The sequence below is a fragment of the Lepidothrix coronata genome, unplaced genomic scaffold (assembly GCF_001604755.1).
Source record: "Lepidothrix coronata isolate B3197 unplaced genomic scaffold, Lepidothrix_coronata-1.0 Scaffold7, whole genome shotgun sequence".
Lineage (NCBI taxonomy): Eukaryota > Metazoa > Chordata > Aves > Passeriformes > Pipridae > Lepidothrix > Lepidothrix coronata.
In genome coordinates, this window is record NW_016690187.1 from 1,613,591 (window position 1) to 1,639,439 (window position 25,849).

The 25,849-nt window shown below is 43.7% G+C and overlaps 1 protein-coding gene across 14 annotated transcripts in view; it reads right to left on the reverse strand.

The window, feature by feature from the left end:
* ANKRD44 (ankyrin repeat domain 44) overlaps positions 1-11,664 on the reverse strand; it is a 137,244-nt gene extending 125,580 nt beyond the window's left edge. For all 14 annotated transcript variants that reach the window (XM_017836579.1, XM_017836616.1, XM_017836551.1 and 11 more), the window contains exon 1: positions 11,583-11,664. In XM_017836579.1, the coding sequence (XP_017692068.1) occupies positions 11,583-11,609 (27 nt within the window). In that variant the 5' untranslated portion in view covers positions 11,610-11,664. The remainder of the gene's footprint in view (positions 1-11,582) is intronic.
* Between the last annotated feature and the right edge of the window lie 14,185 nt (positions 11,665-25,849).

Genomic DNA, 25,849 nt, shown 5'->3' on the forward strand with positions numbered 1-25,849 from the left:
TTGTTACTTCTGTGGGTCAGAGCCTTCCCTTTTTGCTGGACAGGCAGTTGTGCACAAGCCCTAGGTGAAAGCTTGTTCCATGCTAGAGCTTTTTAAGGCTTAAGGGACTGAATTACTCCTGCTTGTCCACCTCCTTTTAATTTTTGTACCTACCACAGAGTCACACGAAGAATTTTCCAGACAAACGTCTGAAAGTGTGTAGGTCTTTAAAGACCTCTTTTAAAGGGCTGGAGACCATGGATCTGCACAGAGTCATCCCTGAGGAGTCACACATGGGTTTTCAGACAGTTGTTTGGAGCTGTCTTCAGCTGGCCCTGTGGGAACAAGAAGTGCTGAAGATCATGTGCCTGCCCTGTGGTTTGCTGTCATTTGTCTCTCCTTTTCCAGACAGCTCTCTGGTGAATCACATACCTGCCTCGGAGGGCATGAAGAGGCATAAAAATCCACTAAAGATATGCAAACTCTACCCAGGAACAGGAACCAGGAGATCCTAAATGCAATCCCTGATTAATGTGAAAGCTCTGCCTACGCCTGTAGGAAGAGGATAAATGCAAGGCTTGCTGTAACCAGCTACCCCAGGTGACTGCACCTGCCAAGCTGGGGAACGCAGGTGCTCCTGGGCTGTGTGATCTCGCCACCAACAGTAGGCACATCCTCAGAGAATTCGGGTCCAGATAGTTCACCCTCTGAGCCATACAGGCTACACAGCACATTTAGCTAGTCTTACTCTTCTCTGTGGAAGAGGACAAATCTGTTCAGCTCCATTTGCTCTCTTTTGCAGAAAAGAAATCACACTCCCCTGAGTAGCAGGGGTAATGCACAAATTTGCCAGTCTTCATGAAAATGCTTCTAAAAGGACCATTTTCTAATTAGAAATTAGAAACTAACTGTATGTCTATAAATATTTAATAGTAATAAACAAAACTCAGTGAGAAGACAATAGGTGGGGTTTCTGAATGGGTTTTAAATGCCTGCTTTGTATTCAAGTGGATTACCTGTGTTAGAATTGAATTTAAATGTATTGATCCCTACTTAAGGAGATATCCAAATGACTTGAACGTGGTTATACCTGGGGATCAGGTCTTTTCTACTCAAATGATTCTGTGGTTCTCAGATTGATCAGTTTAAGCCTGACATGAAACAGACCTTATGTGAGCATACCCAAAGGGCACCATCTAATCCACTGGCAGTAAGTTTTCAGATTTGAGAGGCTATCTCCATTTCTCTGAACGACCCAGCTTCCTGTGTTTGCTCTGTGGCAGTCACACCATCCCAGATTATCAGGACATTTAGGCTAAACAAGCAGCATTGATGCACAACAGGCTGATCTCACTTTTACCATTTGCACTGCCAGAAGACACAACTAAGCCTATGACACAGGATTAACGACCAAAGACAGCCACCCACAGCAATCTGCCAGAATAAACCCTTACCTACCAGGTGACCTAGAAACTGTTTCCTAACACTGCACTTGCTCTTAAGCAGCACCAATGCTGATTTTACACTTTATGGAACAAATAGCTAAAAAACCAAGATGTTCATTGAATTTAACACTGTGCTATGACTCTTCATGCCACTGTTCATTTCTTATCTTGCAACATCATGAGATTGGCATCAGCCCACACAGTTAACAGTGTTAAAACAACTTCCAGGGAGGAAGGGCATCGCTGTGAATCAGAGACTGAAAGAGGTAAAACAGGATTTCGCTCTTGCTCTGCCACCTGTTCCTTCTCAGCTTGACCTCGGTCACAGAGTTTCTCTGCATCCCAGTACTCCAGCTGAGAAACTGGGTGATGACCACCTTCTCCTGGCAGCACCATCAGGCAGCAGCACTGTGCCTCCAGCTACACCTGCCTGCCTTCTCCTCTGCCTCCTCCTAGCATCCCTTGTGCTCTCTGCCTCAACTCCACAGGGCAGCTCTTCTCCTTCCTCCTCCCTCTCTCCTACCTGAAGAGCCATCTTGGCATCTTCTTAAAAAAAAAAAAAACCACCACAAAAAAATTCAGATTTGTGTCTAGCCAAGGTTATCCAAGGCACAAGCTCCACCTGCAGAAAATCCCACCAGAAGCAGGGCCACATCTCCCAAAGAAGGGCAGGATTATGCACATAGCTAAAGGATCGAGGCTTGTTTACATTAAAAGAAAAAAAAATCCTCATACTTGTCTCGATTCATGTCAAGTGGGATACAGCAAGACCACTCTCCTAGGCCAGCTCCTCTCAAACAGAGGCAACAGTTGCAGCATCTGACACATCACTTTTACTTCATTGGTAAAACACTTTGGAAGTGTTCCTGGAGTCAATAACTAAATAAGTCCCTCTCTTGATTTTAAATTGGAGATAAATGCTGCATGTCGCATTGGCAAGCACATTAAAGCAGCTGGAAGCATAAAGACAATACAGGGTATTTTAGGCCTTTGTTCTCTCATTTTTTACCCTTGGCATGTTAAACAACCAAAGACCACACTGAGCAAATCAGTGTTTTACCAAATAATACTGCGGGATTGTAGCTTCCAAGATCGCAGGCTCCCTGCTGGCACCAGCTCCCACAGCAGAAGGCTGGCTCCAGCAGTGACACGAGCCCAGCTTGGTGGCCTATGGACCCACCTACTACTGCCTACAAGGCTCAACAGCACGGGCACAGCTTTGCTGTGCTGCCTTATTCCATAGAAGACAAAAGACATAACCTTTATTAAAAAAAAAAAAAACCACCCAGAGAGGCGAGAATGAAAATACCAGTGAAAACAACATGATGTCCACCTTTGTCTATTGTAAGTATGGAAAAAAATTAACTTTATACATAGAAGCACAGCAAGGCAAGTGCTGCTACCAGCAAGCAGCAATACAAAGCAGTTTCCCCATATTCCTGCAAAGCTAGTCTAGATTCAATAGAGCCGAAAGCAAAACTTCATCTGAGGATGAGATTTCAAAGGGCAATCTGTGGCCCTTTCACCTTGGAAAGGCAAGCAGCCCATCGTGTTAAAATGATGTTATGATAAAATGGGTTATGTTCTCCATCTGAATGGTACTATCTGCATTATTAATGATGAAAAGCATATAAAAGCTCATTAACGTTCACACTCATTTCCTTTACCAGAAATTATTTGATCACATGTAGAATGTGAAAGCTTGTGCACCTGATGGTGCAGTTTTCTCTTCAGCTGATACATAGCAATATTTGATTTTTATATTTTCCCTATTAAATTTCTTTAAATTACATGCTCTTTACTGCTGGTAATAGCTCATTTACAGAGACAAAGTTAGAGGTATGCAGCTAAGTAGGCACCAAACAACTATTTTGCTGAAGCTTTTGCAAGGACAAAAGACATTTGTTCAAGCAACAAGTCTGTAAAATTACAAAGGCTGCAAGATGGTCATATAATGAGATCAGAAAGTATGCCAGAACAAAAATGCTAATGCTTTAACAGCAAATTATTCAACGATGGTGATTATTTGCAGACTTTCTGTATCATTAAGGATATCAACACGTGGCCCTTGAAGCAATCCTACACATACATAATTCAATAGCACAAGGGTTTTTTTGGTAAGAAACCAACTCCTTTATGGAAAAGAGCTGAAGCCTTAGCTCAGTAAATAGATGCCATCAGGTACATCAGTTATGACTGTATGCACAAGTCAACCATTATGGTTTTGCCTACTTCCCCACAGTAGCAGCTGTGAGGAGGAAGTGGGGCTTTGCAAGGGCATTCTCCCCAAAGTACCCTTGTAAAAATAAAAGGGCAAGCCTTTACAAACAATTCCAGCACAAAAATGCACGTCCATATATAAAAAACAGCTTGTAACAGGAAGAACAAACATCAAGCAGACAAGCCTGTAGGCTAGGAGGTTCAGCCCTGCATGGCAGAAATGTATTAAACAGCCTCCATTTTTGGTTGTACATCTGCAGCCAGGAAAGATTTTTCTTCCCCCAAAAGCAAAACACATGCAAATGTCTGTCATCAAAAGGCACACGCTTTTTCAGAATGTCACAATTACCTAGCCACAACTAAATGCTGTAATTTGTTGACCAACTCCTTGCAAACTTCAAGAATGACCTCAAACCCTTGGTTAAAACTGCAAAATAATTTCTCCCCTTTAAATGTGATTTTGTAATGCTTTGATTCCCACCCATCACCAGGCCGAAGGGCTCCAACAGCATGCTGCTACATGTTTCTAGAGCAGCAAATAAAAAAAAGCTGAAGCCACAGACAGCAGCTGTGGGAACTTTCCAGCCTAAGCTTTCCAGCTAACAAAAAAAAAGTTACAAATGACAGATATGTACTTCTGAAGAGGGGAAAAACAGGAAGAAAAAAAAAACAACTGCTAATTTAAATATGGAAACAGTAAAAAAAAATGCAGTAAATGGTTAAAATATAGAGGTATTCTATCAGCAAGTTTAGCTCACCTGTGTGGTCTGTAACCTACACAGGCATGTTTAAGCAGGGCACTCAAGAAAAGCAGGAATAAAACCCAGAAGAAGTGGTCAATGTTATAATAATAATATACTTTGAAACATTTGCCTAATAGGCTTATACCTGGCTCTTGTAGCCATCTGATGACACTAGAACCTGTATCAGTACCACTGAAAGAAAAAAAGTCTGGCCAACAGAGATTAAAAAGAAGCCTAAAAATATAATATGTTGAAGCATTAGTTATTTTGTATAAATATTACCCAGGGCTGCAGACAGCCTGAAACAGTAGCTCCTAAAAAGTAAGCTGCTCATTTCTCAGGTAAATGAAGATCTGTTGGTGGAGGGACAGCTTACAGAAGAGGAGAAGGCACTTGGCCTGGCTCCTCTGGGTGAACACACTGCAAATCACCACATCAGCACAGGGAAACCCTTCCCATCATCAACACATCCCAGAGTCTGAGCCTTTCTGGCAATAAACGAGAAGGATCAGCTACACCCAGACCTCTAGAAACAACCCTTAAAAGTTTTCTTTGCCGGCTTTCAGGAATTTGTCCCCAAGACCACTGTGTGACCGACAGCACTGCATGGTGCTGCTGATGTACTGGCACAGGCTTGGAATTGTGCCCCAGGAGAGCTGCAGGACATGCAGTCACTTCAGCAACCAGCAAGCTCCAGCTTGGGCACTTTTATTCCCAGGTCAGAGGAAACACCTGTCCACCCTTGAGCAAGGATCCAGATAAAAACACCACCTTGCCAGAACCAAGCCATTACACAAGTGCTGAAGCTGGGAGGAACGTTTATTTCTCGACTAAATGTAGTCATGACAACCACATCTTCATTTAAGAGATGAGCAGGAAGAGGTCATGAGGCACTTGTCAGGCAGGGATAAAATACCACACCTCAAGTGCGTACAGGAGGGTAAGTTTTGCTGGATGCCATCTGCAATTCAAGAAAACTAACACCCTGACATGACAGGCACACACACCCTCAAAACAGACGGGCATCCAGGCACAACCACTGCCAAACCTTTACAGCATTACCAAATAGCAAACTTTGGGAGGATTTCTCTGCTTAAGAAATATCTATGATAGACTTGAGCACACTACGCCACGGCAGAAATTCTCCTTATTAAAGTGCTTCTTTTTTACCTTGAAACAAGTTACAAAATCATCAGGAAGTGAAACATTGCAGAAGCCATGGGGGCTTGGGGGGTGAAAGAAGCAGCTTCCTTTTTAAGCCTCTTTCTTGCTCTCTTTGGTGACCCAAAGCTTTCCCCACCACCTCCTCTGAACTGGAGCATCTCTGGAGGCATTTAAAAGATGTGTAGGGACATAGTTTGGTGGTGGACATGGCAATGTTAGATTTATTGTTGAACTCTATTATCTTAAAGGTCTTTTCCAACCTAAACAATTCAATGATTCTCTGTGCCAGAGCCTGGGTGCCATCTATACCAGATGGCAGCAACCATCACTCCTATAGGTCTGAATAAGTACAGGAATGCTGGTACATCCCATTTTTTCCAAAGTTTTTATTTTGTTTTAAAATGCATAGACCCATATCTCCAGTATGTATGGCATGCCCGGGAATGTCATGGCTCTAGAAAGCTAGTGGCTGCCACATTGGAGTTATTTTGGTCCAACCACATTTTAATTTCACAGGAAATAATAGAGACACACTCCTGTGGGTAAATTCCTCCTTCTTCCTTCCCCACAATTACCTTAGTTTTGTGGCTACCTGAGTATTTTGTACTAAAATAGATTATCTCTTTCTTACTGTGAGCCCTTTCAAAGCCACTTGGCAACGTGCAAATTAACATATACACCTTAGTATTATCCAGCAATAATATGAGGAGGGGAGGAATCGTGGGATCTCGTGCCAAGCAAAATTAACTCACAGGCTGGCTGTGGCCACAGGGCACAGGTTCATTACTCCTATTTTATACACCAAATTCAGGGGTATTTTCTCAGATGCTTTTACTTGGCAGAGAGAAAGGATACACAGAAAAACAGTCATATCAATTGAATGATTCTGAAATAAGGTAAAGATACACTATCACTTGGAGATGTAATTGGTTTTGTAAGGAGACTATTTGTTACTGTTGTATTCATTTGGTTTTAAGTGTATTCAGACACAAGTCCAGCCTTTCCCCAGATTATTTTTATGATCTTTGACATCTGTTTAAAATTATTTAAACATCTGTTTAATGCTGTTTCTCTGTGACCATAATAAAAAGGATCCTGGTGGTCAGCAAAGAACCGTCAAACACAGGAAAACATTTGGGAAAGGGAGAGAAATGGTCCTTTCAGTTCTAGTCACACTGCATTACTCTCAGCAATCAAGGACAACAGGCAAAATACCAGGAGACAGGATGAGGTTTTGCACTTAATAGCAGCCTAAGTACACACACTAACCATTTATCTGGGCTTCATTATCCTTATGCATGCATATGCGTGCTTGCAAGGGCAGCCTAAAAATAATTCTGTTGCTTTGTACATGCAGGGCCTGGGCGGGTGACACTAAAGTCACACTTTGACCCTCCAGGTGAACTGGCTCAAGACTAGATAGAGCCTGTGTCTGTCTCAGATTTACAGCAAGCTTCTCACCAAATTTGGCAGTGCAGGCATGAAACCACTAAGCACTATGTCTATTCAAATAGCTACACAGTCTGCATTGCTAGGTAACTTCCCATTTTATTTTTGTTTATAGAAAACATTCTCAGTGTCTTTCAAAGACAGAATGATACATTTCCCCTGTAAACATGCATAACTATAACCAACAACTAGGCAGGGGAGAGCTTGCATCAGCCTCTGACAGACATCAATAAGCAGGATGTCCCCACGCACAAGCTGCTCCGACCATCTCTGCTTCTTTGGCACGACAGGCATGTTTGTGCCAAGGTAGGGAAGGCAACCTGGTCTGCACAGGCAGAGCTGGCATCCCAAATCAGACACAGACATGCACAGACTGACTTTTGCTGGCTTTAAACAGAGAGAAGAGGATGGAGTTAGCTAGAGAGACAACCTGCAGGCCTGTGGGCACTGCTGGCAATCCTGCAACCAGAGCCTCAGCTGGCAAGGCAAGACTGAAAATGAGATGGAGACACCACAGAAACTTAGATTCTTCCAAAATAATTTCCCAAAAGCTAACTCACAGAAGTTTACGTATAGACTTATTTGAAGATATTTTACCATTTCACAGAGCCCTGACAGGAGCAATTGTCCGATTTCTGTCCAGAACCATCAATGAAAAACCTGAAGATCAAAAGCACACTCAGCAGGACTTCAACTAACAGGCTTTCTCTGCAAGTGGCAAACAAACAGCTCTCAAGAAACCAAGTTACTTGGTGCAAGTATGAAGAATAAGCTGTGCAAAAGCCTGCAGACAGCAAGCAGGGAGAGCAGCAGCAGGAAGCACCCTGAATCTGCTGATTACTCAGAGGATAAGAGAGGTGGGTCCAGGCAACGAATGCTGCTCAAAAAGCAACCACTAAAGTAAAAAACTAACCAATACCTTCACCCTTTGAGAGCTTTGGCAAAGAGGAAAGGACACTCATGAGGAGGGGGGAATGGCAACTCAAACTCCAGGAAGGAATGAAGAGCTGCAGTAAGGAGGTCTCCTCAAACGGCACTGGAGAGGCACAGCAAGGGTTTCTGTGCCCTCTCATATACACACAGCCAGACTCAAGCTGTGTCAGTGCAACTCACACCTGACAGCCTCTGGCTGCTCACTTGTTGAAGCACTTGTCTTCTGCTCCTTCTGAACTCTAGCTTAATTGCAAAGGTTTTTATCATATACAACTCCACCCTCACATACTATAAAATACTAACACTTATCAAAATGAAAAAGATACAACTAATGACTTGGATAGGGAACAATAAGCAGTAACTCTTAGAACTGGAGGAAAAAAATGGTTTTTCAGTCCCTAAACTAATTTGCATGCTTGCTGTAATCAACATTCACTGCAGAGATGGTAAAAAAAAAAGAACTGCATAAACATGTTAAGATTTAGAGCAAGTTTTGCAATATTTGTATGTGACAACTGAAATATTTAGAACATCTGAATGTTTACAAGTGCACAGACACATCACTGTGCACAAAGATTATCATCCTAAGAATTAATTTAAGTTTTGTGAATTAGCTTGTTTTCAGCTTGACATTTAGTCATGCAAAAGCGACTAGGTGCAGTTACAGAAAAAAAAGCAAGGCTTGAAAGAAATTCGTGTAGAAACAAATGATGGTAAAATACACTTCCTGTGCTTAAATGACTTACAGGTTTCTTGTGGCCCAACTGATGAGCTAGAAATTACCATCACCGGAAGCAAATTCAAGTAACCTACACTAATGCTAAACTCTTAAATAAAGCTCTCCTGCCTAAGGAGAGAATGCAGCCAAAACTACTGATAATCTCTTAAGGATTAAGCATAGCCACACCTTAGCACCTTTCAGCTATATCAAAAAAGCAATAATTAACATCTGTCTGCCTTCAAAGCCTGTATGAGAAATGGTGTGATTAATTTCTCATGTGTCTGAGTGTTTCATGTGCTATTAGATGCAGCTGGTAAGAGAGGCCAATAATGGAGAAGAGGAGGAGACAGACTACTTAGAGAAACACGTTTAAACTCTCAGCATGGAGGTTCTCTAGTCATCTCCTACATGAGCTCTCATCACTGGTCAAGAAAGTCATGGATCCAGAAGAAAGCGTGTGCTACAGAAATCCCAACAACAGGCAGAGAGCTCTTGGTTGCAAAGTCAGCCTTCTCTGAACATCACAACTAAGACCTGAACCAAACCTCACAGTCAGTGCACAAAGAGGAACCCCCACTCCCAGCAGCCCAGGTCCCAGCTGCTGCAGGTGTATGTCGCATGCAGTGTCCTACATCCTCCAATTCTCACTGCAGGACACTGCGAGCACATGGACAGCTGTGGCCTCTGGTGTTTAAGGAAAAGGAAACAGTTTCCTGAATCGCTGCAAGTTATCGCTGTGACAGTTGCCCTCAATCCTGAAGAGCAGGAAGAAATGCAGGAGGAGCCTGCTCCCGCAACCCCAGTGAGTCCGAGCGCACACAGCAGTTGTTATAGGAATGCAAATTTTCCCAGGCACACCATTCTCCATCCCAGATTCACCTTTGTTGTGCTGGGGTCTGTCTATAAACACATGGGGATGCTGCTATTGTGTCTCTCTTAGCTAAAGGTGGGCCAGTCTGGGGACAGTACTCCTCAGACCTGAGGAGTTTGAGGAGTTTGGGCCAAGCCCAGCTTGGCCTGGTGCACAGAGAGCTGCTGAAGCAGGCTGTGCAGCCCCAGTGCCTTGGTGACACTGCTCAGGCTGCACGTTGGAAAGGCTCTGCCAGCAACAGCTCCAAGTACACAGAAACAGGCACACAAACTTCTGCTCTGGGTTTAAGAGGAAGCACCACAGCCAGCTTCCAATGTATTCTCCCCCTCCTCCAGCTTCTCAGAAGTGAAAGAAACAGGTCTGGGGAAGAAACTGAAAGAAATAAAAAAGGTCCAGTAGGATGAGTACAAGTAGACCAGCATATCCCTTTGTAAACAACAGGAGACACACATCAACGCAGAAAAACTATCAGCCTGCCTTATCATGCCCCAGACCACAGCCTGATCACAAACAATGATGAGCATCAACCAAAATTTTGAGTGTCCCCAAAGCAGGCACACTGCAGGGGCATTAACAGCAGCTCTAAGGAGCCTCATCCCTGAGCTTTGAGGGTTCTCAGAGAAGAAGGAGAACCCTGAGACAACAGCCTATCATTTTTCTACAGCATTACACACTTCATCAGGATGTGATCTACTTGACTTCAATCTATTTTGACTTCTACTGCTGAAGCAAAATCCTCACTGCAAGATTTCAGCAAAGGTTTAAAAATGCTAAAGGCAATAAATTCAAGGGGTTCATTAAGCATGTAAAAAGCACTGAAATGATACAATTTTGGTCCTTTGTAACACATATTTTTAACATTAATGCTTGCTGTTTAGATTTGTAGCATGCACATCCTACCTGCATCTCCTTATTTTTGAGACTCAGTTTGTGCACCATGGGGTAGTGAAGTCTCCTGGTGTGAAACATTTTCTTTACCAGTCATAAGCAAATATCTACAGATGTGGATATTCAAGGGACATGTCAGGAGACAGCCCATAAATACTGCCTTCTGTTACACACAAAAACACATTATAGTCTGGTCCCACAGTATTGCTTTTACTTTAGAAGCAGCTTTATCATTTTCTCCTTTTAAAACTCTTTTCAATGTGCTATGCAGCGGCTTTGTGGATGTGGAAGACTGTATTGGAAAAGCATAAATAGACTGTGAGTGAGGCTTGTGATCTCTAAGTACGGGTATCTGGAGTGGGGTTGGCTGAAGGCAGTCCTTCTGAACCCCACAGGAAGGGTCTAAGGCTCACAGGACACCCACGCTGCAGATCACAGGCACACCAAGTTAAATTAAAAATAGCAGATTAAAGCACGCAAAGTGTGTAACAGTTGGTAGAGCGTGTGGATAAATTAGGATGTGGGAGCCATAATATCAATTTACTAAATGTTTTTAAATGCTTTTAAGTACCAATGATTAGAAATACTTTTATACTCATTACAGCTGTCTGCCCATTGCTAAATTTAACACGATCCAAGGATTTAATACTACGGGTCTTCCTAGCAGCCTGTGAACAACGGCGACAGCTAATCCGAAGAGGCACTTCCTAAGCAAAAAGGCGACAGGAAAAATAATTTCTACGCACGGCACGGCAATGGAACGAGGGAGAAACCCAAAGGAAGGATAAGCAGAGCCGACAGGCCTTTCGAAACGAGCCGCTTCCATCCCGCCCTGCCGACGGGAGATGTCAGGGTTTCACCGGGGCGGCAGCGCGGACGGGCGAGCGCCCGGGACCGGCTCCTGCTGCTGCGACCCCGGGAGCCGCACTCTGCCCGGCCCCGATCCCCGGCCCGCCGCGCACAGACACGGTCCGCCGGGAGGCGAAGGGCAGCGCACCGGCGGCGGCCCGGCGGGCGGGGGGAGCCGGCACCGCACGGCGACCCCAGGGAAGGAGGGACCCGCGGCCGCGGAGAAGGGCCGCCCCGGCCGCCCCGCACCGCCGCGGGGGCTGCGGCGGAGCCCGAGCCCGAGCCCGCCGCCCCGCTCCCGCCCGCCCCGCGGCGCCCACCTGGTCGGCGAGCTTGAGCACCGCCATCCTCCGCCGCGGCTCCCCCGCACATGCAGCTCCCGCGGCGGGCGGCGAGCGCGCCCCGACACCGGCGCTGCTGCGGCGGCGGCTCCGCTCGGCGGCGGGGCGGGGGCGCGGCGGCCGCCTCAGCTGGTCCGGCCCAGGAAGCAGGGGCGGGCGGGAGCCGCGCTCGGCCGCGCCGCCACCGCCGCCTGCCGCCGCCGCCGCCGCCTTTGTTCGCGCCGCGGCCGCTGCCGGAGCGGAGCGGAGCGAGGGCCGCCCGCGGCTCTGGGCGCCCCCGCCCCGCAGGGCAGCGCGGGGGGCGGCGCCGCCGGACCGGGCGGGACCCGCCGCACGGACCCGCCCCGCGCCCCGGGCGGGGGTCCCCGGGGCACCTGCCGCACGCTGACAGCCGGGCCGACCCCCGGAGTCCAGTGTCCGCCGCAGGGCTTCACCTCTGAGGACCGAGCTCCTCAGGCCCGCTCTGGTTCCCGCCGCGCTGAGGGAAAGCGGGGAACATGCTATCCCAAGCCGGTGTAGGAGAAGCCGAGGCCTCAGCCTTTCCCTCTTTGTCATGTGTGCGTGCATATGCGTTTGTCAAATCCCATCAAACGCGCATAGCTGTTTGACAGGAGTCTTCTGGGGGGGGGTTTTACCTCTTTTTGGATTATACATTTTTAATAGCTGTCTTGAACGAATCTGGTAACTCCTGACAGTCCAAGTCTTTTCTCACTCAATATACATTATTTCGCTTTTCAAGGACTAGCACACTAAATAAAAAGAAGTACAGTTTAACACGCAAACAAACAAGTCACACAGTCCCTGCCTCATGCTGCAGAGGAAAATGAGCATCATCCAATGTTCCTGTTGAGTTGACCTGCAGGAAACCTCAGTTCCACCCTCAGATCTGGCTGTCCGTGTGACTAGAGCATGAAAGCAACACTGCACAGCCAAGCATATAAGGGGCAGGGGGAAAAGAAAAAAAAGCATGAAAGGGTAAATTTAAATTCTTTCTTACCCCTCAGAGTTGACAGGCTGAATCCCTGAAGCATGTGATTTGATTAAAATTGTTGGCACAATGCACAGCATCATCATCATCACAAACACACTGAACATAATGAGGGTAAGCACATTTTTTCCAAGGACATGTAAGTGAAGAGCAGAGGACTGAAGATTCCCTCTTTCCCCTTGCATTTCACATTGCAAAAAGGCCAGGTATTTCCCCACAAGCTAGATTCTGCAGTAAAGAGCTCCCATAGCCTGCAACACATCTAATAGGACAGTGATTTATGACTTTTCAACTCTTAATTAAAGAATGGGATGACTTTAAGTAGTTAAAAAAAAAAAGAAAAAAATGGAAGTGTCTTCTATGGAAGAAAATTAATCCAAGAAGGAAACAGATGTTGGTTTCAGACTTCTGAGGCATCACTGTAAATGGGAATTGAAAATAATATACAAGTTACAACACATTTTGACTTCAACTATTTTCAAGGGGTCTTAACAGAAAAAAATAGTGTTAATTTATATCAGTCTTTGAAAGGGAAAAAAAAGCAGCGAGACAATTCGGTACCTGTTAAGAATGCATGAACTGTGGCATTTTTCTGTTTAATATCTTCACCTCTTACGGTCTTCATCATGCCATGACACATGCTGCTTGCATCAGCAAATTTGCTCTGTGTCAAACCAGGCACTGAGAAGGGCAGTTGGCAGCTCTGTGCCAGGGACAGGAGCCTTTCTGTATCACGTTGATTCAGACCAGAAATTCTGCTTTGACAGTCCGCTCCCAGGCTCTGCTGACACACACGCTCACCACACACAGGTCAGACATAAGCAGAAGTGACCTTCCAGCTGAGAGCAAGTGAAAAAAGGAAGAGGGAAAATGGAGGGAACTTTCAGCACTAACAAGGAGAGGTCTGTTTTGTTGTTTTCCACCATAAAGGCCTATTTCCAAGTTCCTACCATTCACCACAGCCTTCTCCCTGCAGTTACACTTGGTGGATACATAAGGAAAATGATTTTTCAGATTTGTTTCTGTGCTCCCCTCACTTTCCAAACTAAGACTCGAGTACAAATCCTTGTACCTTCTTTGGGACCTCCAACAATCTCCCATCAGGCAGCTAAGCCATCTGAGTAGAGATCTGCTGATGCAGCAGGAGCCCAGTTCCTTGGGAGTCAATAACTGGGCTAGATGAGAGCTAGTGTTAAAATATTTTTCTCCAGTTTTTCTGTTCCCAACAAGCAGTCTCATGCCAGCTCCTCTTTCCCAGGCCCCACAGGATGGTGGTGGGGAGGACCAATCACCCACAATGCCACTCCTTGGGAAGGTCCCCCAGGGGCATACAGGACAGTAGAAAGGGTTTGCATCCCATTTAACAGGGCAGCACTCAGAGAGGTTCTCACAATTTTATTTGCACTATCTGTTTAAAGTGTCATTTGCATGAACTGCCTAGACCAGTCACAGTGCTGCAGTCATTACCCTCACAGTAAAGGAGTCCAAGATTTCTCTGAAAGTACAGTGTCTTCCCCTCCTGTTCACAAAATAGCACAAACCACTGCGTTCCAGGCTTCTGACTTAGCATGCACAATCAACAATAGGTTTTCTGAGCTATTTTACTCAACAACTTCTTAGCCCTGGCTGGTACATAACAGTAATTCTATAGTACATTTTCATGTGAAATGATGCCATATGCTCAGCTGCCTTTTTTGGGAAAGAAGAGTCACAAAGCCACTGGCTAACTTTTCAAGTAATGGTCATACCTGCAACTCTTAAACCTGTAGCACTATGTTGAATTTCTGTACTGAGATATGAGCAAGTATCATCAAAACAGGTGTGCAGCATCCTTAATGAGAGTACACTTGAGCTTGACAGATATTGTCATCTTGGATTAAAGCTGTATTTGGAAAGGAAAAAGCCCCAGGGCTATAGTGGGCCTATGACAGTGGAGTGGAAAAAAACTCTCTAAGAATGGCTGGTGCATTTGTTTCTTGATCTCTGTCCTGCCCTAAAAGGATTCTGTGCATCCAGTTGAACTCTTCTGTGAAACACAACCCCATATTACATATTTTATAAAGCATAATAGGAACATGCAAGATTGAACTTCAGCACTTAAGCAACTTCTAGCCAACAGCAAGGAAGAACAGAACTGCCCCAAATATTCCCCAGTTGCCCACACTTAGATTTCGTGATCTTCTGGCCACAACACAGTAAGGTTCTGCAGTATACTGGCCCAATATCACAGGCCTCTGCTTTTTTTATTTCTTTACTTTTTTATTTTGTCCCCAGCAAAACCAAAGTTCCCCCAGTTTCATCTGAAACTGGATGAACACCATTTGCTATTAGCAGTCCTAAACGCATGAGACACTTCCTCATTGAGATTTTGTGCCAGGAAAGCCTCAGAATTCTTATACCCACTTGGGCTCAACAAAACTCCCAGACACATTTAGATTTAAGCATGTGACTTCAACAGAAATTCATCATTATCATAAACAATCTGCCCTTGGTTAAGATCTCACATGTCACTTCCTTGTAGGGTGATGGTACAAGTCTTGTTTTGAGTACTGCCTTAGGACTTGAGAAATTCACTATAAATTCTCTCATGCCACAGTGTTCCTGCATGGTCTTTGTTCCTCATGGTGCTTGGCTTGCTGCTTGTACAAGGAAATTCTCCCACCTTGTGAGGTGAGCACTCTGACGCAGCAGGGAAGGGATCTCAGGCCACTGGCTACTGCTCTGAGTGTTACTTTGCCACCACAGACTCAGTGTTAGTCTTCCCATGCAGCATCAGGAAAATGGTATTTGGGAGCTGCACCACAGCAAAAGAAAGTAATCTCATTGAACAAACCAATTTCACAGAATCACCAAATATGCTGAGTTGGAAAGGACCAAAAAGGATCATCAGGTCCAACTCTTAGCACTGCACAGGACACACCAAGAGTCACATCATGTGCCTGAGAGCATTGTCCAAGTGCTCCTTGACTCTGTCAGGCTTGGTGCTGTGACCACTTCCCTCGGGAGCCTGTTCCAGTGCTCAACCACCCTCTGGGTGAAGAACCTTTTCCTAATATCTAACTTAAACCTGTACTTACAAGCTACAGAGAACTGGGACATGGGTGGGAAGCGGGTGAGCAGCCTATTCACAAGAGCAAGGTCAGGAGTTCTCTCCGCACCTCTGCTCCTCCTGCAGCAATACAAATGTGTCTGCAAATTATCTGCCCTTCTGCATCTCAGACAGACAGATCTCTGCATTAGTCTGATGTTTCCACAGCCTAACAGGATGTGGTCACTTTAAGGCAGCCAAAAGTCTGCACTGCCACCCTCCTCCCTACTCCTGCTCTGCCTGCACAGCTGAGCAGCAGAGGCAGGGGGTGGGCTCAGCTCTGGTTTGCGCTCCAAAGTCAGGTCTGCTGCTGTATTTAAGCAGGATGATCACTCACAGATGGAGGGTTCAATTGTTCCTAGACATGTGTTTGGCTCCTGTCTCATGAAGAAAGCTAAAGTAAACACAGTCAGCATATTCCTTAGCAGTGTTTATTTGCCACTGTGGAGCACAGATGACTGAACTGATCAGAAGATACATTTGTTATCTCTAACCATTTCTAAAGATTTCAGGTACCTGGCATGGCTCTGGTCTCTACCTGCTGCCTATTGTCTAACAGCAGCACGTGAACATTCTGCTTCGTGCTCTTCCCCCTTGTGGGAGTCAGATTAGAGTGATGGATAAGCATCACTGTGAGACTGCAGTGGGGGACACAAGCACAAACATATAGAGCTGTGTGAATTTGAAACCAAAGGGAGACTGGTGAGTGAAACACCAGAGATGGTAACTAATTATTGCTGTCACAGTGCTCCTGCACTGCACAGGGTGACTGGGGTAGGAGGGGGGCAGTCATCTCAGAAGATGCTTCAAGCTGCCTGTCATTGCCCTCTCAAAGTCTTCTCCCATCTCTTTTAGTACAATTTTTTTTCACAAGGTAAAATTTAATCTATTAATTTTTCCCAAGGGTGATTTTTTTATCTCATTAGGCTATTTTTCTTTCTAGATCTACTTGTTTAATATTTACATGGGACATGAGGGCAGGGAGAATCAAGTGAATCAATCCACTGATAAGGGCAAAGTAGGGCAAAGAAGAGACTTTAGAAGCACCTCCTCTTACCCAGACACAGGCCTCCTCTCATTTCAAATACTTTTAAATTATAATTCTGCAGCCATGTAGTCAAATGCACAGAGAGGCTTACACATATGATACTGGAAATTGTGAATTTAAAGCTGGAATTAGAATTGTTGCAGCCTTCTGCTGTGCTAACCAAAAAGGAATAAAAACTCCCTTATATATTAAGGTGTTCTTATAGTTGGTCTTAGCTAGCACATCCCTTGCAGATGTCTATGTAATGAGTAGTGGGTATTGAAAACAAGGGAGGAATTAAGGCAGATGACAACTAAACAGGCTAAACGGGGTCAACTCCTTTCTGGTTACACCAGTCTAGAAATGCAACTCTGTAAAAGAGAAAGATTTCACTGACAGTGGAAAGCACCAGTCTCACTTCAGTTCTTAAAGCAAAACATTAGCGGCCTGTGCAATTGCATATCCATCTTTACAATCCCTGACAAGAGACTGCAACAAAATTTTCAGCAATTTGTCACACAGCCCACTGCACGAATCCAGGTAAGTCAGCAGAAAGACACGTTGATTTCCAGGGGCTTTGCACAAGGCTTCACATGATGGAAGGGGACAGGACAAGGGGAAGAAAAAGCCTGTGCTTTTTGCTGCCTTGTATCACATGAAGAAGTCCAGAGAGATCTGTGTTATTTTGCTGTTTGGGGTTTTTACTTTTATCTCCAGTCCTTCTTTCCTGGGAAACACTAGGTTATCTGATCCTCTTTTAAGCTTTACAACACAACAAAAAATATCCCACAAAATATAAAAACAACCAAAAAACTCCAGTGCACAACAAAAAACCCCAAGACATTAGACACGTCATCACACCAGGGAGCTGCTGGTTTGGCTGTGGAGTCTGGACTCTGTACCAAAATAGACAGTCTATACCAACTCATGCTATGGTACTGGGAAAAAAGAGGAAAATGAACTCAGGGGGAAAAAAGGATGAGCAAAACCAGATTAGCAAGAGGAAAGTTGAGTATTTAAATTTTCTATTCTCGGCCCTATTCCATTTATGGGTACATAAAATATCTTAAATCTTCTGTGCCATTAATCTTCTAGGGGAAACATGGAGAGAAAGCAGAAGACATAAAAAAGTATGTTTAGGGCTTCTTTGTCCACAGCGTAAGTACACAGGAGTTTAAAGTATTCCACTCCTACCCCCATTGCATGCCCCCAGCTCAGGACAACAGTTTTTGGTCTTTAAATGCAGTAACTTCTGGTGCTCATGGTCTGAAGTGATTCACCTGCTTTGAACTATTCTTTTTTAAATCTAAATCCTCATTTTCCACTGACTTGAATCTTCAAATATGCCTGACCTTTAAAGATTTCAGCAAATGGTGTGTGGGGGGGTAGGACTCCTGTTACATTGAAACATCCCGTGTACCCCTGTGAGTGCAACATCAGGTAATTGTATAAACTGTATTTATCTAATGAGTCACACTCGTTAGAAAGATATAATTGAGAGTTCAAATGGACACTACACCAACCTCTCTTTACCTAAATAACCCACTGCAATTAGTGTTTATAATCCATACTTTTGAAGTATCTTTTTTACTTTCACCTTCAAGATTAAATTCATTGAACTGTCGCACTAATATAAAATGACAAGTTTTATTCTCAGTTGCATCGGGAAATCATCATTATTTTAATATAAGAAGATTTCATGTCCTTGGTCTATTCACTTCACAGTACCTGCATAATCTTAATTTCTTTTTGTTATTAGGGATAGCCAATGGGACACCAATGGATGCATGCAAGCAATGTTGAAATCTATCAGCTGAAACAGAATAATTTTAGAAAGAAACCACTGTTCTCCAAAGTCACAGTCTTGAAAGTGAGGAGCATTGCACAAGCTAAATTAGATAAGAATCCATATTAATCCCTTCTTAGTGCACAGAGAGGAAGAAAGCACCTATGCCTGAGCCTCTGCCAGGACCTAAAGAGTCCAACACCAGCTCTTAAAACCCAGGTAAGATTTGGGAATGATAGCAAACCCAACTATATTTTTTACAGGGCCCAAAAGTGAGCAAAAGATTTCATTATCAGGTCACACAAAGAATGAAAACCCATTCCTGAAGCTGCACTTAATTAGAAGGAGTGTGGAAGCACACAGCAACTAATGTGGGGTTGCCAGCAAGGAGGGAGCAGTACTGTGGTAGTTTTCTCTGATGTTAAGGTTTAACTCATAATCCAAAGGGAGGAGCTTTTTCCCTTCCATCAGAGAAGTTATGTGCCTAGGAGCTCTGTGGGGAGAATGATGTGACAGAGGGTATCAGTAATGTTATTTTTGGAGGAATGCTGGAAGTCTGGATTAAGTTCAGATCTGCTGGATGCAAGCTAATGGAAACAAATCAGCCCAACAGCCTGTAGTCCATCTTGCTTTATGGTTAAATATAAAACATACTATATAGCACTACACATGCCCTTACAAGGGAACACTAGACTAGAACTTTGCAGAATGAAGATCTGTGAAGTAAACCAATTTAATTATCTGAATACACTAAAATAGAGATGAGAATTTATTATTAGTTTCCAGGAGAACAAAGAGTACATATCCCATGGTATCAGCTCACCGCAAGCGAGTTGGATCATTACAGGCCCTGCTGAAACTGATCTATGTCCAAATTCTTTCTAGAAGAGAAATCAAACCCAGTCATTATATACACTTTTGCTGTATTAATACTTGGAAACAGCAGAGAGCTAATATTCATGGTCACAGGGCACAGCCTAGAAGCTTGTCAGCAGACTGAAGGGGGTGATGGGGCTCAGCTCCATGTGTGTACAAAAGACAGAAAGCCAGCAGAACAGCAGCACAGCTCTGAAAATAAGCAGGAACACCAAGCTCTTTGGGGCACAGGACCAGTGGGAGGGGCAGACTTGGAAAGGAGTTTGTTTTGCATTCAGAAACAAAACTCTCTATGCTCTCTTGCAAATTTAGAACAAGATAATGTGTCATAGCTGATTCACAGGAGTTTCTTGTTCTTCTATCAGAAAATAATTCTGCCAACTCCAAATTTCATCCTGCCACTCGTGCAAACAAAGCAAATAGCGTTTTGCTTTTAATGTTTCTAGTGCCTGGTCCAACTGCAGTTTGCATCCCAATACTTGGCCAGCTGTATTAGCCCCAACACAGGCTGAGGAGGACAAAGTTCCTCCCCTGAAGAGCACAAACCTTTGGAACCTGAGGAATGAAGGAAATACAGCAACACAGTTAACTTAGTTTAGTTTTACTAAATTTTACCTTACATGCGTTCTAACTGCTACAGGGACTTGCATTTACTGACTGAGTTCATTCTGAAGGGGGGGGTGGTTCTCCAGATTACACACTTTGAGATGTCTTATTCCCCACGCTCGCTACTTCCCAGCTAAAAACTGGGATTTGACTTTTCACAATGGTTTATACTGTAAGCCTGAAGGGAGGAAAAAATCCATTTTTCTTTCTGTGCTTCAGTTAAAGAAGGAAATAAGTAACATGAGCCATGAAAGGACTTTGATCCAGAACTAGGGAATGTAAATGCTTTACAGATGCCAAATAAGGATGTTTCCAAAGAAAAAGAAAACAAAGAATTCTCTACCCCAACTCCTTTTCATTTCCAAACAAGGTAATGGAAGGAGAAATTTGTAAGGTTTTGATGGAAGTTCCATTTCTCCAAGAGGTTGTTCTGGTTTTAATAATCACATACACTCATCAGAAGAAACAACTGATTGTTTTGACAGGGGCTTACTGTGTTCCTGTGAGGGGAAAAAATAATTTTTCTAGATCATGAGTGTCTCTTAAAACCTTATCACGACTGGAGAGGAACAGAGTAGAGAGGCAGGAATCCATCCTTAACTGCCATGACACGGGTGGAATTATGATGACCTCCCTGCTGGCCGTACTGCCTGCACTCTGCATCTATGGGAAGCCCCCAGCACGCACTGGCACTGGCAAAGCCCTCGCAGAGAGTGCCACAAATAGGAAGATCCGGTGGTTGATTGGCTTTATTTGTACTGAGTTTCTGCATAGCCCATAATCTTGCTCTGACTTACAAACATCAACATCAGTTCATCTTGCACGTTCTTTACCAAAACCCTGCCTCTGCAGGTAAGAACTGCTGAAAGTCATCAACAAATGAAAGAGATCCAGGATTTCCAACTAAACCCTACTTTCCCTCTAAGAAATGAGGATTTTGCCCTCTATTTATGTGAGTTGGAACAAGGTATCCGAGAGGAAAGTCATGAATCCAAGATTGAGTACCTCTGTTGCAACCTATTTGATTCCCTTTTAAATGGATTTGTCTTTCACTGTAGAAGACTTTCAGAGCTCATACAAGGTGAATATGTTCTATATGTTTAAAAAAAATAATGCAAGGTACCTTTTATGTAAGCAGAATACAATAGATAAAGTTCTTTTGGCATTGTATATTCTTAAACATGTGCTTTGCACAATATTTTGACTTAGCAATGTATGGAATAAATAATGCTCAGCACAAGTGCCTGGTCCCCAGATAAAAATCTACGGATTCAGCCCATAGGGATGGGCCCTGCACTTGCATGAAGCCTCGAGCACATTTGTAAAATTCTGCATGAGTGCAGATGTCTTCCCTGATCCTCTCGCAAGATCAGAAGATTGGGTCAATGGCTGTGCTCCAGATAATGTCACTATTAACATTTCCAGACATAATCACAGATACAGCTACAAGACTAAAGCAGGTCAGAAATGAGCTTCTAAGCTTATGGTACAGCTGCCTTTCCCCCTCTAATTCCCTAAATCCCAGAGGACAGTGAGAATGAAAAAACACCTTGCTGGTAGAAAAACAGTGCCATAAAGCAGCCAGTGTTCAGGTATGGGAGATGAACGGTGGAGTTCAAAAATGTCAAACCTACATCTCTGGGGAAGGGCAGGGTGAGAGTTCATTCTGGTTCTTTCTGAAAGCAGAACTGTGTGAATGTATCGGGATATAACTTTTTTGATTTATACTTCACATTAAAAACAAATTTATGCTTGTATAGTAGTACTAATGATTCAATAGTGCATTAACATCTTAACTCTGCTGTCCAGCCACAGCAGAATTAGTGACTACTTACAATAAATAACGTTACAAATCATACTCCTATCACACAGCACTTCCTGGCAGGTTTTGCAGTTCCTTTAGCACAGGAAACATGTTTCAGTACAGCATTTCAGTGATTCCATGACTTTTTGTGTTGACTACACAGGAAACTAATTTTCCAAACTGTATGCTATGGATTCAAACCCACTGCTGTGGAAGTGGGGAGGAGAACACAGTTGGGGGGCAGGAAAAGCTACGTCTGCATTACCAGGACCCTCCCCACTAACAGCAACATCTTGAACCAGTATGCCAAGTAGGGCAGACTGCCTTTAATCACCATGGTCTGCAATTCAGTGTGAGACTGCTTCCTAAGTCCCCCACGTCACACTGCTGATTTGCCAGCAGCTTAAGATAGCTGACAGCAGGCTGTACTCTCCCTTTCCAGCATCAGGACAGATGGCCTGAGTTCACTCCAGCAACTCAGCTTGGCTTCTATGAAAAAGGAAACACTAAGAAGCATCCTTATCACAGCAATGAGACACAGCCAAGCCCTGGAAAGGGAAGGGAACCTGCCTCCTGAAGGATGGAAAGCATTGTTCTGCCATAGTGAACAGGACCAGCTGGGCTCTCAGAGGCTTCCTCCAGGCAGACTGCTGGGAAGAACTCACACTCTAAACACGCCTTGCAATAATTTACCCCAGATAGAAGTAAGTGGTTAAATTTTCAACAGCTACTAATTTTAGGTATTTCTTAGGCTGTTGGAATATGAGACAATAAAACAGATCAATCTGCTTCAATATCTCTGGAAGGAACAGGAGGGGACTGCAAGCATGGCTGGCCCAGCATCCCTGGCTGGACACAGCCCAGGTGTTTGAGCCCAGGGAACAGTGTGGCCTTAAGTGACTCTCAGGGTTTAGGGTGGATTTACCGGCTTGCAGTCGTGCCTTGCAGATCTACATCTCCTGGTCTCCTCAGAGGTCAGATCCTGACACTCAGTTCTGCAGGCCCTAAAATTAGTACTAAGCCCACTGTTTCCCAAGGACAAATGCCTTTTTACCACAGATATATCCTGGTAAAAACTGGAGCTAAAGGGTCAACCTTCACTGATACATCACAGTTAAAATGAAACAGAAAACTACCCACATATAATGTGTACACAAAGTACAAGGGAACAGCAGATAAATTCATAATTTCCATGCTAAGTAGCTTTTTCTCCTTGGAAGAAAGTAATAATTGTCCTCTGATTACTGAAAGACCCCTTTGACTCCCCTCAGGATGGTTCCAAGAACTAATGCTGTGACTATTTCTGCTGTCCAGAAAAGTTTAGCAATAGAGACACTGAGCAAATCCTTTGGCAGAACAGGAAGTCCCAGTATCCACTACTATGCTTTAATCACTATGCACTGCTCCTTCTTTACACCCACACTTGCCCAGTTTTAAGCAGGTAAATCAAACTTTTGAAAAGACAACACACAAGGTGCACCAGACAGTTCCACATTTAACCCTAACTTAAAAGACCAAAGCAGAACTGTTTGCTTGTGAAGACTCTTATTCTACACAACACTGGACCAACAACCTAGACCTTAACTCTCCATCCTCAGGAAATATATTCTTGGGTAAACAAGAAATGACTTGAGCTAAACACAGTGGTAGCAGGTACTTGATTAGGATACCTGGAGTTTTATTTTGGCTTTAAGCCATATAAAATGGATGGCATATAACAAGAAAATGATCCAGTTAAAGAGGAAAACCATATGAGTAAAACAACATAAAAATTCAACAGATGAAACATGTTTGTAATAAGCATTAAAAGTAATTGCTCATCAGTTGGGGCGTTAAGAGAGGAACTGAGCAGGGTTGAGCACTACTGCTTTTGTTTATCAATGGTAAGAGCCCACATTCTTGAAATAGGGGAGAATAAATAAAAGGGTTGCTTGTGGAGAGATGTTCTGCAAGCAGGGCTAACAGAAGTATTACAATCAGATGCACGTTAACTCCTTTGGGAGGAAAAATTACAATCCACAACAGCAAAACTCCAGAGGTAGGTAACAAGGAGGCACCAAAACTCAAAAGGAAGCAAGAACAGAGGCAAAACCTTTAACAGATGTGTCAGGAAGTTCTTTGATACCCAAACTGCACAAAAATTCTCAAAACGTCTCCCAAATGGCAGTATCTGTATCACATAGGCATCCTTCCAAGGAGTGCCAACAAGGATCCTTACTGGAGGCCTCTTTGCTGACACTGGAGAATTCTTTGTAAGCCTCCCTTGGAAAGTGATTAAAAATAAGAAAATGGATGCAACCCAAGCATGCTGAAATTCAAACGTGGTGGTGGTTGGATTTTGTGTTTTGCTTTGGTTTTGTCTTTTTTCTTTACATCGCTGCATATCCTATGCTACATGAAAAATAAGAACTTTGAAGGGTGGATGACTGTGGTACACGGCATTACAACAGCATGAAGGAAGCAGAGCTGGCAGCTGACAGGAACAGCAGACTTGCTTTTCTAACACCAACAGAATAATCAAAGTATGAAAACATAATAGCTCCAAGAAATTTGTACTGCAGGTCTGTCTCCAGCGACTGAAATGCCCAAAAGCTGCCTCGACACAAAAAAGCAAAGGAAGAAACTGTAACTGGAGAAAAAACAGGCATATATGCATTTTCTTACTTGCATATGGGCAGGTAAATATATATATTAATATGGGAAGATAGGAGAATAACTGGAAAGTTATTCTCCCATCTTCAGACAGTGACTCAGAGAAAGATCTTAATATACATAAACCATGCGAATGCTTATGCAACTACTAACTGTAACTTCTACAAATAGTAAGCAAATTATATGCATGACAGCATTTAATAATAAAACATCTCTGTTTCTGTAAACTCCGCAGAAATGTTCTACTAAAATCTTACTCACAGCACAGCAAAGTCAAAAACCCATAGGGTGGTGATGACTATCAGGGAAACGCTCTGGACAAAGACAGACCTGCTCATTAAACTTAGCAAGTCAAGAAGCCCATTTGCCTCTTCAGGAGAATACCAGAGTCAGCAAAAAGCTTAGGAAAATAAGGTTGATGCAGGAATCTTGGCCAGTTGCTGTCCCAGGCCTATCATATTCTGTGTAGAGATGGCAGAAAATTTCAAACATCATCCTGAAGCACAGTATAACCACAGACAAGAAAAACAGTTCTTGGAATTACCTAATTAAGACACCAGGCTTTGAATGAACTACTTGAAGAAAAGTATACTTTGCCCTAACACCAACAAGTTGCAGAACATGTCTAACAGTGTGTTAGTTTGCACAGGCAAAACCACCCGTATCAGCAGGCACCTCTATCCTCAGTTTAGATACTAAGCAGGAAGCCCAGTTTCTAGGATGAAAATGCTGCAAGAGAAGCTTCTCAGTGACCACCTGAGAGTGCTCTTTGAGTCACAGCATGTGAGTGACTCTCTTGCCACAGAAAAGCGTGTGGCAAAAGGGCCTGTACTGCAGACCCATCAGCTGGAGAAGTAGCTTTACACCTGCATTCCAACGCACTTCTCCAGCATCACCTGGGCAAACAGCAAAGGCTGTGATCCAGCCTCCTTCTTCCTGCAGGAGACTCCAGCTGCAATACAGAGTTCTGAGTTTTCCAAAACAAAATTTGGAGCTCTAATAGCAATTACAACTGTACTGCTGTGTGGGTAACAAAAAGATCCTACAGCTTGTCACTAGGAAGTCATGTTCAGCATTTTCAAGAGAACAAAACCAAGCTGATTTGCAAAGTCTGTTGTCTCTAGTTTCCTAAGCTTTAAATGAAACCTGTACCTGAAAAAAATTGTAATTGTATTAAATAATGACTTGTCATTTTATTTTGCAGATGCCCTATGCTAATTTTAAGTTACCATGGTTACATCTTTTACAATAAATATAACACTAAACACAGAGAAACAATTATGCCCTTCAATTCGATTTTTTTTTTTTTAAATATCAGGGTGTTTGTGGGTTTTATGAAGCTACTGATGCAAGCTGGAGAGGGAGTGTTAAGCTGCAGAAGGACTTTTTACAAAGGCATGGAGTGATTAGACAAGGGGG